This window comes from Aptenodytes patagonicus, chromosome 7, assembly GCF_965638725.1.
Source record: "Aptenodytes patagonicus chromosome 7, bAptPat1.pri.cur, whole genome shotgun sequence".
Lineage (NCBI taxonomy): Eukaryota > Metazoa > Chordata > Aves > Sphenisciformes > Spheniscidae > Aptenodytes > Aptenodytes patagonicus.
Window position 1 is genome coordinate 39,198,486 of NC_134955.1, and position 17,420 is coordinate 39,215,905.

At 37.3% G+C, this 17,420-nt stretch overlaps 1 protein-coding gene across 2 annotated transcripts in view; it reads left to right on the forward strand.

Annotated features, from left to right (window-relative positions):
- The window catches only part of DPH6 (diphthamine biosynthesis 6), a 219,084-nt gene that overhangs the window by 158,068 nt on the left and 43,596 nt on the right, over nucleotides 1–17,420 (forward strand). For both annotated transcript variants that reach the window (XM_076344932.1, XM_076344933.1), the window contains one exon: nucleotides 15,557–15,962. In XM_076344932.1, the coding sequence (XP_076201047.1) occupies nucleotides 15,557–15,962 (406 nt within the window). The remainder of the gene's footprint in view (nucleotides 1–15,556; nucleotides 15,963–17,420) is intronic.

Here is a 17,420-nt window from a genome sequence, read left to right on the forward strand (position 1 = left end):
TAAAAAGGAATATAGTCAACAAAAAGAACAATGAAGGAGTCTACATGATCTTAACTAAAGCCATTATTAGAAATTGAATATATATATACATAAAAAATCATATGATTGCATAATGTTCTAAACAGTATACCTGCATTTAACTTGTAGAATGTAAACATAAAATATGGACAACAGAAAATAAGAAAGGAGAGCATTTCTTGTGTGAATGTTTGTGTAGATAGATACAGATACAATCAAATCCTCAGCTGGTGTAAGTCAGCATAACTCTCTGATTTCCATGAACTGATTTACGCTAGCTTATTTGTCATTTACAGGTAATATATACACGCATTTGAACGTTGTTTTTCAGTTAGACACAGTGAAGAAATGCATGTCAAGTTATTCAGGGTGGTAAACAGCCTAGTTCATCCAGGCTGACTGATTTTCCCCTGCAGCAGTTCCCTTGTAAGAGGTTTTTTGAGTGATTCTTCATCTCTTTTGCTGAAAATATTAATTCTGTTTTGAGCCTGTCACTTTTGTGCTAAGCAAGAGGGCATATATGCATCCACTGTTTGCTTAGGCCAGAACCTCTGGTCAAAAGTCTTATGTGTGATGACTGTGAAGGCGATTAACAGGATTTAAACCCCGAGGCTGGTACCTGTTGTCAGTGCCTCTTTATAGAGGGGAGAATGCCATTTTGGTTGAAAAGTGATCAAGGTCATACTTTCACTCAGGAAACTTCTCTGTTGAACCGTAGTCCTAATTACATGTAGGACACTTTAAATCCCCACAACGAAGGAAGGAATTTCAGGAAAATCATCAGCTTCAAAGTTCTTTTCTGTTCTCCTCTGGGTGAGTTAATCCTACTGACCAGGACTGAAAGAAAAGCCAGGTTACCACCCCAACCTACGTAGACAGTTTTATTAACAACCGGTCCTTTCTAAAACTGCAGCAGGTTAATCTCTTTCAGACACTGCAAATGTTCCTTCCAAGTCAGTGCTTCCAACAAGTAGTTTGATGTTAAGTACTAACTAGCTATTCCAGATCTTGGTCTTTTCCAGGGAGGGTATTTTAACTTGTCTCTTCAGTGTGAGCTCAACAAAAATAAGGAAACTCAGATCTTAGAAACTAGTCAAACTTCTATACTGAAAGTCCTCCCCTTAAATCTGTGGGCAATATCCTCTTAGTCATGGGTATGCAGGACCTGGAAAAGCATTCCTGTTGCAGGAAGGAAACTCAGCTATTGAGTAGTGTACTGGGTCTGGCTGGGATGGAGTTAACTTTCTTCATAGCAGCCCCTATGGTGCTGTGGTTTGGATTTGTGGCTAAAACAGTGTTGCTAACGGGCCAGTGTTGCACAGTTTCAAGGCTTTCTCTTTTTCCCACTCTGCCCCCACAGCGAGTAGGCTGGGGGGGGTGGGCAAGAGGTGGCCAAAGGAATATCCCATACCATATAACATCATGCTCAGCAATAAAAACTGGGGAGATTCGTCTTCCAAGGTGGCTATTCCCCAGAGGCTGGCTGGGCATCGGTCTGCTGGTGGGAGGTGGTGAATGATCGCCTTTGCATAATAAGTTTTATTCTCTTATTAAACTGTCTTTATCTCGACCCAAGAGTTCTCTCATTTTTGCTCTTCTGTTGTCTCTCGTCCTACTGGCGTTGGGGGGCGAGCGAGCGGCTGTGTGGGTGCTTAGCTGCTGGCTGGCGTCAACACCACAAATAGATTCAGCAAATTACCACTGAAGAGAAACTCCACAATTAACTAGGAAAATTCATAACTGGCCTTCTTCCTCATCAAGCTCAAGTCAAAATTAGAGCTCAAAATATCACCTCTTCCTTTTGAAACTGTGCAAGAATCAGATACAGTTATGATCCTCTACCACCAAAAACTTGAAAGAAAAAAAAAAATAAATTAACTCAGGAAAATATCTTCTTTCTTCCAGTGGAAGTACTTCTTTACTAGTGTATAGTACAATCCAAGGGATCCTACTAAATTTCAGTACTTGATTATCCTAATCTCTGGTTCTGTGTGCTGGTCATAATAATAATTTCATTTCTTCTTCCTCCTCCTCTTCTCTGAAGGATATCACACAGGCTTCAAAATTAATAATAGATCTTCAATTTCTTTACTTATAAAAGTCAAAGAAAACCAAAACCTATTTATCCTTTTCTGTACTCCGCTTTCAAAGAAGCATGTAAGACAGTGTGCAAGTGAGCTAGCGTTATTTTGAAACCCCTTTAAATTTTTGCATAGCAAAAATGAGCAGTGCTAACTGCTCATACTCAGTAACATGCATGCCAGCTCAGCAGTGAATAATCACTTTCAGCTTCCTCTCTGTATTTATTCAGCTTCATGGATGAAAAATAAAAATGCTTCCAGCTGATATGATACATGTGTATAGTTCTCGTCTATTCTTTATTTGTAACACAATGAACACAGCTGGTAACACTTGAAATCTAACTTTGATTTTCTTTTGGACATTATTCAGTGTTAATATTATGCAGGTCTTTACACGTCTCGCTTATAAGCACCTTTGTGGAAACATTCTGGCCATCTCCTGTCATTGACAAAGTAGTTACGTCTGCATATATCTCAATGAAGAAGCAAGTGAGTCTAAAAGAGAAAAATGTAACTGTTAACTGATGAAAATACTAATTGTCAATCATTTCTAATTAAGTCAGTAATTTTGGTAAAGTTTTGTCATAATTTGTCGAATGAATGTTTGCATGGAGTTGTAGATATCTGTTCAGTAATGCATAGTCTCATAGTCTCTCTGTGCATGTTCTGCAGAATTACATGGGGGAGATGTATAGGTATATAGATTTTCTCTTTCCCTCTCTCCTTGTATACATATATGTGCATATAGATAAATGTACATTACATACCTATCCATGAATATATATTTGTATTTTTTTCTTAGTGTAACAACTTTTAACAAGCATAGATATTAAGACATGTCACTTAAAGGCTGTTTGTTGAAAACTTTATATTCTAATCTTCTGCACATGGACTCACCTGCCTTCAGGAACATAAGAGTTAAGATCCCATTATGTATTTCAGTAGTAATCTGAGAGACGTATCTTCATCTTCAGGAGAACAAGTTTGCTTTCCATACGTCTCATTCCAATGACTGCTGAGAACAGTTATGCATTTAACTCAAACTTGGCTTATAATTTTTAGGTTATTGTGAACCTCCTCTCATGAGTAGATGTATTGGGTCTGGCTGGGATAGAGTTATTTTTCTTCATAGCAGCCCCTACCGTGCTGTGTTTTGGATTTGTGACTAACACCATGTTGATAGCAGACCGGTGTTGGCTGTTGCTAAACAGTGCCTGCACAGCGTCAAGGTTTTCTCTTTTTCCAACTTTGCCCACACCCAGCAAGTAGGCTGGGGTTGGGCAAGAAGCTGGGTGGGGACACAGTTGAGACAGCTGACCCGAATGGACCAAAGCGGTACCGTATACCATATAAATTCATGCTTGACAGTAAAAACTGGAGCGGGGGTGAGTTTTTTCTAAAGTAGCCATTGCTCGGAAACTGGCTGGGCATCCGTCTGCTGGTGGGCGGTGCTGAGTGATTGCCTTTATGTTTTTCTCTTTCCTTCAGTTATTAAACTGTCTTTATCTCCACCCATGATTTTTTCTCGCTTTTGCCTTCCTGAGTCTCTCCCCCATCCCGCTGTGGGGGGCATGAGCGAGCGACTGGGGGGATCTTACCTGCCGGCTGGGGGCAACCCACCACAGTGGACTGTAAGAAATTGCCTGAATTACATCACCTGAGTTTGACTGCTGTAACACTGAACTGAGGGAAAAATTGTCCTGGAAAATCAAAGTTCCAAACTGTATGTAGGACATTATTGACCAATATAAATGTCTTGACTTAAAATAAAGGGCATGTGCAGTCCTAATAGTCCTGTTATATTCCATTTAACTGATCTTGCTTTGCAGCCATACCATATTAAGAAATGAAAGTAACCGACTGCACTGCTGAAAACAAACATTTGCCCCAAAAATACTCATACCTAAGATGAAGAAATGTAAATGTTTGTATTTTCCACTAAAAATCTTTGTTTACTAAAAAGTGCCAAATTAAAAATAATTTTCTATTCTATATATCATATTACTAATAAAGGTGGCTGTCTCAGTGAGGAAGAGGCTGGCAATTAATAGAAGTTTAATGGTGCCACCAGATTTTTCAAATTGTTTTTCTTCTGTCTCCAGCAGCATCACAATTTTCTTCATTGCATACTGCAAAGTTTAATTACAGGTTTAACAACAGTAGCTAATGGTGCTGTACGGGTATGGGTGAACAGGTGATTGTAGTTAGAATATGTGAGGTAAAAGCTGACGTTTGGTTTGAAAATTAGTTCCAGAGCTCAAGGTCAAAGTTCAGAAGGAAAGTAGGCTTTCAAAGAAAACATCTTTGCAATCAGTATCTGAAATTTAAATTCTAAATCACCAAATCAGTTATCCTTAGTGCCCATAAAGTGGATTTTGACCATTGATTCTTCTCATTTTCTGTCCCATTTGGGTACACACTCTCAAGTGATTTTCAAGTGGAATCTTTTCATCTTGAACATCCTTAATTCAGTACAACTCTCTTTCCTAAGTGCTTATTTTTGACACTACACATGAAGAATAAAACCCTCAGAGTGACAGTCTGTGATCATGTTTCATGTGGCAGACGTCATTTGCTTTCAGTTTATATTGCTATCAATTTATGACTTTGTTCCTTAAATAGTTCTTTTTTCCACATTGTAGCTGATATATTGAATGATGTATATTTGAGAGGTATTTCAAGGAATCTTAACTTCAGTCATTAACTGGTTCTCTCTTGGCTCGGGAACCTTTAGTTTGTTGAGAGAAAGTTAATTTTTTTAAAGCAAATAAAACAGCTTTTCAATATGTAATTATTTTCTTATCAATTTTACATTTTCATGCCCTTTTGAGCATCTAGCATGCAGTGCTTGAATTTACACTTCGCTCTGCAGGAACTGCTTTAAATATTATTATTACGAAGGAAGAAATCAAAAATCAAAGTGAATTTTTAGTACAATAGCGAGGTATAGGAAGGTGCAATTGCAGTAACAGCAGCCTGCATTATTGTGTAGAACTAACTCACAGCTTGACAGAAAGTCCCTGCTGGGGAGGAAATGTAGGGGAACTGGCAGAATTTTGCTACATCTGCTCCTTACTGCTAATAAGCTTTAACCTGTTTCATTTTTATTATGCTTAGTGTTTAGATATTTTGCTTCCAAAATTATATCTGTAACTATGAGAACACATAAAAGGGAGCACGACAGGTAGGGCTGTTTAAAAATTTAAAACTATCAGCAAGGGGTATTAAAGGCCATAATGAATAAGACGGTTGCCTTCTCCGTGTGGGTTTTTAGAGTTCAGGCACTGCAGTGCTGGTGGAAAGACTGAGTGTAAGTAGTGGGTAGAACAGATTTCATAGCTTGAGTAGCTTGTACAGCCAGAAGGCACCATTAGATCGTTTAGTCTGACCTGTATATCATAGACCATTACATTTCACCCAGAAATTCCTATTTTGAACCCTGTGAGTATGCTTAGACTAAAATATATCAGACCTTAAGAATTTAAAATACTTTATGCCACAGGATGAGAACTGAGAGGCTGAGCTTCCCATGCAGTAGGAGGGGTGTTTATCAGGTTGGTAAGTACACATGGTAGTATGACTACTTCTGCAGAATAAGCCAAACAACCAAAGGCTTGTATGTACTTAACAAAAGTGAAAATCCCTTCCTGACCCCTTTGACTTAGGGAAAAAAATACAGGTATTCATATTGTATCAGAGCACTTGCTTACAGAAATGTTCTGCTGAAGCCATAAACAGTTCCTTCAGAAAAAAACAAAACCAAAACCAAAACCAAACCCAAAAAACGAAACCACCACCCCCCCAAAAAAAACCCAAACCAACCAGAATAAACAAAACTTAGACTTAATCTGTCTCATTATGTATCAGTGGGAGTAATTAAGGGCCCAGTAAGAGGGAAAATCTTCTCCTTTAAGCAGTCATATCCATTTTTAAAGCTAATATTCATTGTCTAATTCTGAATTTCAGGCATTATTCCCCTTTGACAGCCATGCTGGCAGTCCTGTGCTTCTCAGATTCTCAGTCCAGACACATTCATTGCAGTCCTTTGAACCTCTGAATAATCAGTGCTATAGCTGAGGTTTATAACCATCTAAAAATGTGGTGAAAATGGTATTGTATGTTTTCCATTTGATGTTATCACATGCTTCCCATAGCTGATTATCTAACATTTTAAAATCTTTCTTTTGCTTTGATGGTGGCATAATTGTCACATACAATTATGAAATGTATTTTGAAGAGAGATTTAAATGTATAAAGTTCAGTGGGTAGTTGAAAACTCTAAGTCCATGGGGCTATTGAGACTGTGCTTTTTAGATAATGGGATAGAACAAGATTGTGACACTTACCTGATAAATCAAGCAAAAATGGAAGTCTCAGTCTTAAATAGGAGATTATTCTCCATTACTCTGCATGCAAATGTCTGTGTCTTTCTTTCAGCAGACCAGTTTGCATTTTTCTCTATTTCTTTCAATTTATTCTAACAAGTAATTATTTGAGCTTACTTTTCAAGAAAACTTACAGGTTGGTAAGCCCAGAAAGCAGAGGTGTTAGCCTAGTTATTACAGAGTTTGTATACAGTCTTCAGGCTTTCAATTGTTTGTTTGTTCTGGAGACTCCTTCAAAGCTGACTATGTCTTCATGGAAATGTGATACTGATTGCTCTTATTTTGATCATGTCACAGAGCTGCTCAGAGTTTCCAAAATGAAAGGATGAAAAAACAGAGATCCAACAATAGAAAAGAGAAGCAAACTTAACAAGCAAAGGATGTCCTTATGTACTAAATGTAATCAAAACAGAGCTTATAAGGTTAGGTCTTTAATGTCAGCTGTGCCCTTTTGTCTATCACACAGAAGTGACAAAAATGTATACCACTTCTTGGCCTCTGTTGACAGTAATGGTAAAAGAGAGAATAGCAAGTTGCTAAATTATTCCGTTTGAGTGATATAAGCTATTGATCATATGTAGTTATTGATCTGATTTCTTATGAACTCTTTCTATTTTCATGAGTTTCCATATTTGCTTATCTTTTCTACATAATGCTTACATACAGTTACAGTAGTACTATTCAGAGACCATTCATCGTGAAAGCTTTGATTCTGCAAAGACTTAAACATATCCTGTATGCACCAAAAAGCTGTCTCAACTTAGAAAATCAAATTTACGCTAGATTTATTGTGGGATTTGGGCCCTAAGAGTGATGTTAGTTAATTTTTGTGGTAGTTTCTTCTGACATACTTGGTTGACTACCATAAAATTTTAGCCCATCACCTTGACAAATCCTAATAATAGCCAGCAATATATTGTATAGATTTCAGATTTCCTACGCTCTTGCTAATAAAACTTGAGGTACGCTCATTTTATTCACCTGCAAAATGCCTCTCTGGGAAAAGTTAAGCTGTTGTGCTTGGCATGTTAATTGCTGACCATTTCATATCTAATAATTAATTTAGCATCACTGCCATACCTACATGCAGAATTTTTCACAATTATTATGAAGAAAACTTAATTTGGATTTTTTTCCCAATATTTCCAGCATGTGGAAATATAATCCTTATATTGAGAGATGACATTAATTTGAAATTCATTCAAATTAAAAAAATTGATTAAAAGTACCCTTAGAAATAGTACTGCCTCTAAATTTCTATACCCTGTATCTATTGTTCCCCTGTATCTACTTTCCCCTTTTCATGTTTCTGTTTTTTAAAGATAGATAAAGACTGCACAAAAAAGAAATTATTCTGCAAAATGTGATGCTGACACAAAAAATAAAGAACCACCGTGTTTTCTCTAGATTTTCCCTGGTTCAGTAACACCAAGTAAGTACAGGCTCAGTTTTCCAGTTGACATTGTACAAAATAGTTTCTACTTGACACAGTGGTAACTGAACTACCGTCAGCTTTGTCCAACACGTTGTGGAGTAGAGAGGATTAAAATTTCTGAAGAACTTGTTTCTTTTTATATTAACAGTATTTATTCCATGATAAATATTCAGGTTTATAAGACCTCATTTTTAGTCTGCCAGTCTTGTGTTAATGTATTTTTGGCATGCAGCAAATAATCTGTTTTATTTCAGGAAGGAACACTAAATGACAGAGTTTCTTATTTTTGTACGCTTTGCAAAAAGAATATTCTTAACAATTTTATTGTTATAAAACACTGTGGTATTCATTCTTTGAATTTTGGCGTGTTGTACCAGGAATGCATGTGGCCTATTTATTAGAAGAACTAGGATGTTGAAAAGGATTGCTTCTATCCTACTTTCTTCAGGAACTGACATTTTTATTCTTATGTAGTTTTCCTAGTGGAATCTTTACTTTTTAAAGTCATAAACCTATTGTTGTGAGAGATTCTCTAGCAAAGCTTAAACTGGATCTCAGGAGTTTGATGCACTCTGTTTAATGCAGGCAGTGTAAAAGAAATTTTAAATGTATTATTTAAAGGCACATTAATCTTGCCACTATAATGGTGTAATAATGCATACCATAGAAGGTTTTCATAAACTCAGCTTCTAAAAGTAACATCACAGTATCTTTCTTTTTTTCTCCAAGTCAATTCTTTGTAGAGATAGCAATTACGCATTCATCTCTGTCTCTTACAGCCTGATTCCATATTCAGCGGTGAGGTAGGTAGACCTTAGTCCTTACACAACAAAAAGAATATTTCTCATTTGGAACAAATGGAGGATTGTCAAAATAAACAAATTTAAATGTGTACCTTTTTCAATTAAATTAAGTAAAATAGTTAAATGCTTATACAATGGATTGAGTATAGGTTTGTCCTATACTCATTATTCCTGTGTTTTCATTGGAATTTTAATAGGTCTGCCTTTGATTTTTTTTTTTTAATTAAAAGAACCACTATTAGTTAGAAAAATTGTTTTTTAAGTTTAACACTTTTAAAACCACACTGTCTGTAAGTTATTTTACAACCCTTACAGCCCAGCATTTTTCATTTAACTATGCTCATTGCATTGGGTTCTGGTTTGTTTTGTAGCGGTATTGTGAAAACATTAGGCATTCATTAGTATAAGAGTATTCTGTAGCTCTCCTGAATATGTGCAATGAAAATCAGGTGAATCTTTACTAAGAACTAAGGCATGCAAAATGCAAGGACTTGGTGATACTATGAACCAACGTGATAACTTCTTGTATCTGAGCAAAGCTCAGGAAAGCGTTATGCACACAGCAGTCCAGATAACTGTTTTACTTTAATGGAGATATACAGGTTAATTACAAGTTTAAAAACCAATTGACAACCTCTGTTCTTAACCTTCTTTCTTGTGATATGAAAGGGTTTGTATTTCTGCATTAAACATGTTCATAAAAGTGTTAGCTAAGGGATGTTTCTACCAAGCTACCTTTTCAGCTTCAGCCTATGCGTGAATATAAAGTATAGGAAGAGTTTCCATTCTCATTTCTCGTTATAAGATACCTTACTGAATTGGATGTCATTTGATAACTGTAGTACTGTGGCCTTCAATAAGTTTTCAGCCAAGCCTTTCGACCCCTTCTATTTCCAGCCAATCATCCTTATACTTTTGCAGATTTGAGTTAAGCATCCATTGCACAACCTCGTTAGAGGGGTTAAAACACAGCGGACTGTCTGGGTGGCTCCAGTGTAATAGGGCTAAAGATCCCCATTCCTGTGGCAGGTGCCTAAAGCAGACAAAGGTCCTGCTCGGCACTGTCTGGGTTGCCTGTGCTGTCTCTATCAGTATAAGCAGGGACTAAGATATATGTGCCCCCCTAAAAGTGGGATTCCAGTTCTCTCTGTGATTCTGCTTTGGGAAAAAGGAGAAGAGAAAGCATTTTTTTTTCTCAGAAAGAGGCCAAGAGTAATCACATCAAACTCCCACTTCTTCCAGCCCAATATTCTGATGCTGATACCTCTGCTCAACTAGCTGAAGAAGCACTTCAGAGCTGTTATATGCATTCTTCTGCTTGACTCTGTGTTCACCATTCATCTATAAAATCAGTCTGGAATATCACAGATGAACATAAAACTCCCTTAGAATTACAGAAATGTAGGAAAGGACTAGTTGTTGGAAGGGACTAGTTGTGAAAATTCAACCACTCCAGTCAAGAAAGCCCAGTTGTTTTTCTTCACCAAACACACCACTGGTATCAGCATTAAGGATAAATGCTTATGTAAGAACATAAGAATAGCCATAATGGTGTAGGCTCTGCTTAGTATTCTGACACCTAACAGGAGCCCTAAGCAGATGTGACTAGCAAAATCAGGAAAAGCATATATCCACTCTAATATTCTCCCAACCTCAAACTATTTTAATTCATTTAAATTAATTAAATTAATTTTAATAGTTATATAAATCATTAATTTTTATATAAATTATTAACTATTGTATAAATTAAGAATTAACTAAGAATTTTAATATCTTTTTTATAATCCCCACTGAATCTGTGTTTGAGTACTTGTTCAGGCTCCCCTTGAATCCCTGTAAAGTTCTTGCAACCACAGCATTCTCCATCAAGGAATGCCAGGTGTCACCCACCATTGTTCTTTTTGAAACCATGCTCTTACTAATGTCGTTTGATGATCCGTAGTTCTTGTACAGAAAAACAAGCGTGCAAAATCAATTCTTATCCTTATCCACCCTTCTTATGTCATGTATGATTTTGTAAACCTCTGTCATACTCTCCTTAAGAAGGCTGGAGAACATTTTCAGCCAGACCCTCCAGAGCTTTTGATCATCCTCGTTGTCCTCCTCTGAACACATTCTGGGTCTAATATGTCATTTTTCAGTTGAGAGATCCAGAGTTGTGTATCTTACTCAAGGTGCAGGTGAACTGTAATTTCTACAGTGGCATAATGTTACCCACTTTGTTCTCTATTCCTTTCCTAAGAATTCATACTGTTTTACTTGCTTTCTTGACTGCTATCAACTGCTTTCATTCTTTATTAACTAGTCAATGAAGACTTTCGAAGGTGTTACTTAGCTTAGCATGGCACTCTTCTCAGTGTTTACAGTAATATGGCATCAACCCACTTTGGTATTATAAAATGTCAGGTAAATAACAGAGTCACATTCTCAGTCCTCCTAAAATCTACTCCATTACCTTCTGGTTTTCCCCTGAGTTATTGAAATGTGTATTGTATCACCAGAAGAGTATCAGTATTTTCTTCACAGTGGGAAAAGTCCTTTGTTGAGTTGTGTTTTTTTTCAAAGCGAAGTGTTAAAAAATGAGAGTGTTCATAGTCCTCTGGATAGGGAATGATATAGATACAATGCATGTATTTAGAAAAATCTAGTTTTTTGCTTCCTTTTCCAAACTTTCTGGGACTCCATCTTTCCCAGCTTTGATAAATTGAGTAGCAGATGACCCTGTTGGCAGAGGGAGGATATTATGAATCATGTTTTGAGGGCAGTCTGACATGAGATCCAGTAAGAGCTAAATCACTTGTCGTATCAAATCTTTGTCCAAAGTTTTGGGATCTGCCATTTCATAGCATGCCAGAATCAGAATCCTGTCATAGTGTGGCCTCTGAGATGGTCCAGTTTGCATCTGTTCCTGAAAGAAGACATTGTTACAGAATCATTTATTTTCAGAGGCTGTCTCCTGCACAGTGAAAGGATGTTACCTGGCTTCCTTCTCCAGCCCTCTTTGAATCAGATCATGTAAAAGTGTAGCACAGAAGCAGCATCCGTCTCCATATTATCTCAGCAGTCAAACAATGAACTTTTACAGTCTGCTCATTTTCCCCTATGGCATCCGAACTTTTCCTGGTGCCAAGTTACCTTGCAGTATTTGTTCTTAGAAAGGATTAAATTCTGTGGAAAAGCTAACGACTGGAAATGGGGATCTTCAACAGGCAGACTCTCTCCCATGAATTGAAAGTCATTTGAATACTGGTAGCTAGGAAATAAGTGTTTAAGGGCAAATACCTTTAGATGACAGCTACACCTATAGTCTAATGAAATTTGCAAAGATTTTTAAATTCAGGTTAAACATACTTTAAGGAATCACTGCTTTCAACAGTGTTTGGCCCAACAGTGTTTTCTCATCTCTCAGTAATAAAAATTATACAAAGGTTCCCAAGAATTATTTGTCATTTCTTTTTCAAGGATTACAAGCCAAACTGCTTCCTCTTCTACCTCAATTTTTTTTTTCCCCCAAGACTGTGAAAATGTAGAAGGAGTAGGCCAAAACCTGTGTTCCTTTATAGAACAGTCTACAACAGTATCGTTGGGCAAGAACCCTAAAAACATGTTTTTCTTCATAGTACCACATCTGTCTGCCAAAAGTGCTGGATCTCATTGATGAGAGAGCAGAATCAATTGTAAAGAGCAACTTAGTCATAAAATAATTCCTCTTAATTTTCACTTTTAATATTTATTTATTTGTTCCAGCATCATATGAATAGAGTTTCTTAGCAGACCTTATATATTCATCCTCATTTACTAGACAGCCTATCATAAAGATATTCAGCTGTTTAAGACAGTTGTAAATTTCTGAAAGGTAGCTCATAAATGCAGCATCCATGTACAACACAAATGTCAGCGATTTCTTGAAAATAAGTCAGGAGAGGTCATTGTTAGAAGTATTTCTGTAAGATTCTGTAGCAGCTGATGAAAGATTATTAGTCCCCAGTAGCTCCATCACTTGTGCTTTGTGCAAACTCTGAAGTTAAAGGTTATGAGTGCTATGGTACTGTACAGGTGCACCGTGAATAGTCTTTCACTCAGAATGATTCTCATTTGTTAAATTTGGAAATGTACTTTCTCCTGGCCTTAATTTTCATGTAGTTCTTCATATTCTAAATGGCAGCTGAAGGCAAGCAGAAATAGTGAGTAATTGATTTAACAACCTAAGACAAGTACAGGGAAGTAGAAAATTTTGTCTTAGTGCTTGATGTGACCTGAGAGAGCTTCTTTAGACTTTTTTTCTAAACAGTACCTCAGCACCTTGGGCCAGCAAAGTGGCCTTTAAGCCTGAATGAGCATGACTTTTTTTTTTCCTCAGTGCAAAGCTCCAGTATTTCATCTTTTCAAACTGTTTTACAGCACTCAGAGCAGAATTATATTGACAAGGTTAGAATTCATCTCCTAGAGGATAATACTGTGCTCCTCCTGTTAAGTGCTAATACAACACTTACGTGTTGGTACCTTAATAACAGCCCCGGCTAGCCTAATGAAAGTACTGAAAGCAAACAGTACTCAGTGAGATTTTATTATGACTGAAGTGACTGCAATTTGAGACAAATTATCCCTATTTTTGTTCCCATATCAAAAACAGAAATGCTAAAGCAATTGCTACATGTTTGGTATAGAATTAGACTCTACTATCGTTAATACAGATGTAAGAGCATTTTTCATGTAAACAGCTCACGAGGGTCAAGCATCAAAGATATTCTGTGCAAAATGCTTGTCAATAACTTTGTGAGTGAATTTTGAAATGAAGTGCCTGTAACCTGTAATTATTTCTTCCTCTCAAAGTTGAGAGCGAGTGGATGAAAATTGAGCTTGTGAATTGAAGGTACTGTGAGTTATATGGCCTTATCGACTTCAGGCAAAATGACAGGTTTGCTTTTTTATTATTTTTGCTTTCAGAGGTCAGGCAATGGACAATATTACCAGTATATACTGCGGTATAAGCAAATGGGTATCTAAAAAAAGTTATTATCTGTGTACACAAAGAAGATGGTGTAAGTCAGTAATATTAAAAATGCTTAATATATTCTCTTTCCATAAAAATGGAGGAAAAAGTAAGAAAAAAAATAATCTGCTGGCCAGAATAAGCATTTCAACTGCTCAAATATTTGAACAGTTGTTCAAAAAAAAAGTGTGTTCAGAGAGCTGATAAGCTCATGTAAATGCATACTTTTTGAGAGTATGTATATCATAAAATGGGGTCGCTTTCCATAAATACACCTTGTTGTTTACATAATAGGAGTATGAGTATATGCATTTAAGTATAAGGTAACAGCAGACCTAAATGTGTGTACTGGTTTTGGCTGGGATGGAGTTAACTTTCTTCATAGCAACCTGTATGGTGCTATGGTTTGGATTTATGACCAAAACAGCGTTGATAACGCACCAGGGTTTTTAGCTATTGCTGAGCAGTGCTTACACAGCGTCAAGGCCGCCTCTGTTTGTCACACTGCTCTGCCAGCAAGTAGGCTGGGGGTGCACAAGAAGTTGGGAGGGGACACAGCTGGGACAGCTGACCCCAACTGACCAAAGGGGTATTCCACACCATGTAACATCATATTCAGCCATAAAAACTAAGGGGAGGAGTCTTTGGGAGGATAGCTATTGCTCACTGTCTAGCTGGGTATCAGTCTGCTGGTGGGGAGGTGTTGAGTAATAGCCTTTGCATTGCTTGTTTTGTTTTTCTCCTTTCTTCTTCCTTTTTTCTTCACTTATTAAACCATCTTTATCTTGATCCACAAGTTTTCTCACCTGTGCCTTTGGGGAGGGAAGGAGTAAGCAAGCAGATGTGTGGTGCTTAGCTGCTGGGTGGAGTCAACACACCACAATGTATTGTTCCTAGTTTAAAGCTCTAACGTTGTTTTTGTTTGTCTTCAGATGAAAAAGGATTGAATACATAGCAACAATACAGGGACAAATAATTCTTTTATGAACTCATCTTAGGTTTGTTATTAATTCAAAGGTAGTGCTAAATGCACATAGGTACAATACATTTGGGTTGAAATGGCTACAAAGTCACAATTTCTTCCTCTGTCTCATGGAAGAGTGTTTCAGTATTTTGAAACATTATATTCACTTCCTATACCTGTTAACATGCTACAGTGCAATTTATACTAAAATTTTTACGAAGTAGTAAGCAGAAAGCCTGTCCCACTTCCTTTTCTTCTGATGGTATTAAAGAACTTAGTTACTCAGAGTTAGCTTACCAAGTTAGCTAATTAAATGTGCTGGTTGATGTGAAAAAAATTTAAATATACTTTCTAAATGAGCTCCGCTATTAAGAAAACATGTTTCATCTTCTAAGAGGGTTTGTTCAAGATCATTCTGCTGTTCAGGACTACCTGAACTGTATCTTTGCTGTATCTGAACTGTCTTTAGTACTCCAACTTTTAAAATAAATCTTAGGTGCTTTACTAACTCATTTCTGTAGTTTCAGTAGTTCCTACCATTTCTGTTCTTCAAAGACCATTGGTACGGAAAAAAGTTACTGTATGCAAAAGACTTTTTTTGATTGCAAAATGAGTGCAAAATACATTATGATCAGCATTTTTTTAAATGGTACAGGCATACTAGTAGTTTGAGATTGCAAAAATGAGCAAATATTAACTGTCAGACAAATTCATAATTGCTCAAGATGACTTTTCAGTAAGAAGGAAAGTTTAGGGGAGAAACAGTCTCCATGAAATAACTGTACTGCACATACTTTTTTGAATATATCAGCTGAAGAAAAGCAATATTAATTTCTACCAGCTCTGTAATATTGATGGTATTTTGTTTATCTTTTAGGTTGAAGATTCGGAGACGTATCATGATGTAACTGCAATGTGTGGGTTGCTTGCTGTGGTTGTAATATCTCACCTACCCAGAGATGCTGCCATTGAATGGCATGTTGTTGCAGTAGTTGATGATCCACTCCAAAGAAAACATTTTGCAATGAAGATGTTGTCAGAGGGCTTCCAAATTGAGTGTGAATCCGTGGAGTCTAGTTCTGCATCTTGTGCATCAATCTCTGTACGTCTGAGCTTGATTTCACCATCCACTTCTCAGCTTGATTTAGATGGACCTCTTCATGACTTAATTGCTATGTTTAGACAAGCTGTTGAGAAACTTTCAGAAGATTGCAGTGCAACTCCTTTGTCTTTTAGAGCTTTCTTCAAGGAGGATGTCTTTGATGCTGAAACACTACAAACAGGTAAGACTTATGATGACAGAAACCAGGTGTTTATACTAAGCATAAGGTAATTTTTGTTTACTTCTACATAAGGTTTCATTGGAAGAAGACATTTTAGAAGTGCCTTTCAAGGATAGGTGGCCAAGAAGGCCAATAGCATCCTGGCTTGTATCAGAAATAGTGTGGCCAGCAGGACGAGGGAAGCGATTGCCTCCCTGTACTCGGCACTGGTGAGGCCGAACCTCGAATACTGTGTTCAGTTTTGGGCCCCTCACTACAAGAAGGACATTGAGGTGCTGGAGTGTGTCCAAAGAAGGGCAACAAAGCTGGTGAAGGGTCTGGAGAACAAGTCTTCTGAGGAGCGGCTGAGGGAACTGGGATTGTTTAGCCTGGAGAAAAGGAGGCTCAGGGGAGACCTCATCGCTCTCTACAACTCCCTGAAAGGAGGTTGTAGCGAGGTGGGGGTCGGTCTCTTCTCCCAAGTAACTAGCGACAGGACGAGAGGAAATGGCCTCAAGTTGTGCCAGGGGAGGTTCAGATTGGATATTAGGAGAAATTTCTTCACCGAAAGGGTTGTCAAGCACTGGAACAGGCTGCCCGGGGAAGTGGTTGAGTCGCCATCCCTGGAGGTATTTAAAAGACGTGCAGATGTGGCACTTAGGGACATGGTTTAGTGGTGGACTTGGCAGTGTTAGGTTTACGGTTGGACTTGATGATCTTAAGGGTCTTTTCCAGCCTAAACGATTCTATGATTCTATGATTAAGATACGTTTGTTCTTTTTCTGGTTACCAGGCATGCTTCTCATGTAGAAAGGCTCTATTCTTGGACGTTTTGAAGTCCAAACAGGATAAAGCCCTGGATTACTTGTTCTGATCTCACAGCTGACCTGACTTTGAGTAGGAGGTTGGATTAGACAATCTCGCTCCAATCTGAGTTATACTGTGATTCCATGAAAGAGAAGTTACTGAGAAATCCAGCCACCTCAGGGTCGAACATAGGGAGAATGAATCTTTTGCATAAAAGTCTTTGAACAGTTGTCCATTTGGTAGCCTATTTTTGTCATGATCTAGAACTATGTTCAAATAACCAAATTCTGTGTGCTAACAGGCACTCTTTTGAGAATAAATAATGAAATATTAATGTTTTAAAACAAGGAAATGGTTGTATCCTCTAGATTAGAGGGTGTCTGGTTTTGAACATGGGCTGTTTTCTTACCAACTTATTTAAATAGAACTTGTTAACCAAACAAATTTACTGTTTTTTCCCCAATGTTTATTTTTTCAAAATCTCATTCGCTTACCAAGTAAAGAGAATACAGAACAATAAATATAAAGTCAGAACTATAATTTATTTCTTATGTTGTACATCTGTATTTTGGGCTATGATGAATTTGGGACAACTAACATTATGCAAGAGCACAAAAGCTTATTTTATCTGTCAGGCCTACAAAACTGGTAGACCATACTTGTATTGAAATC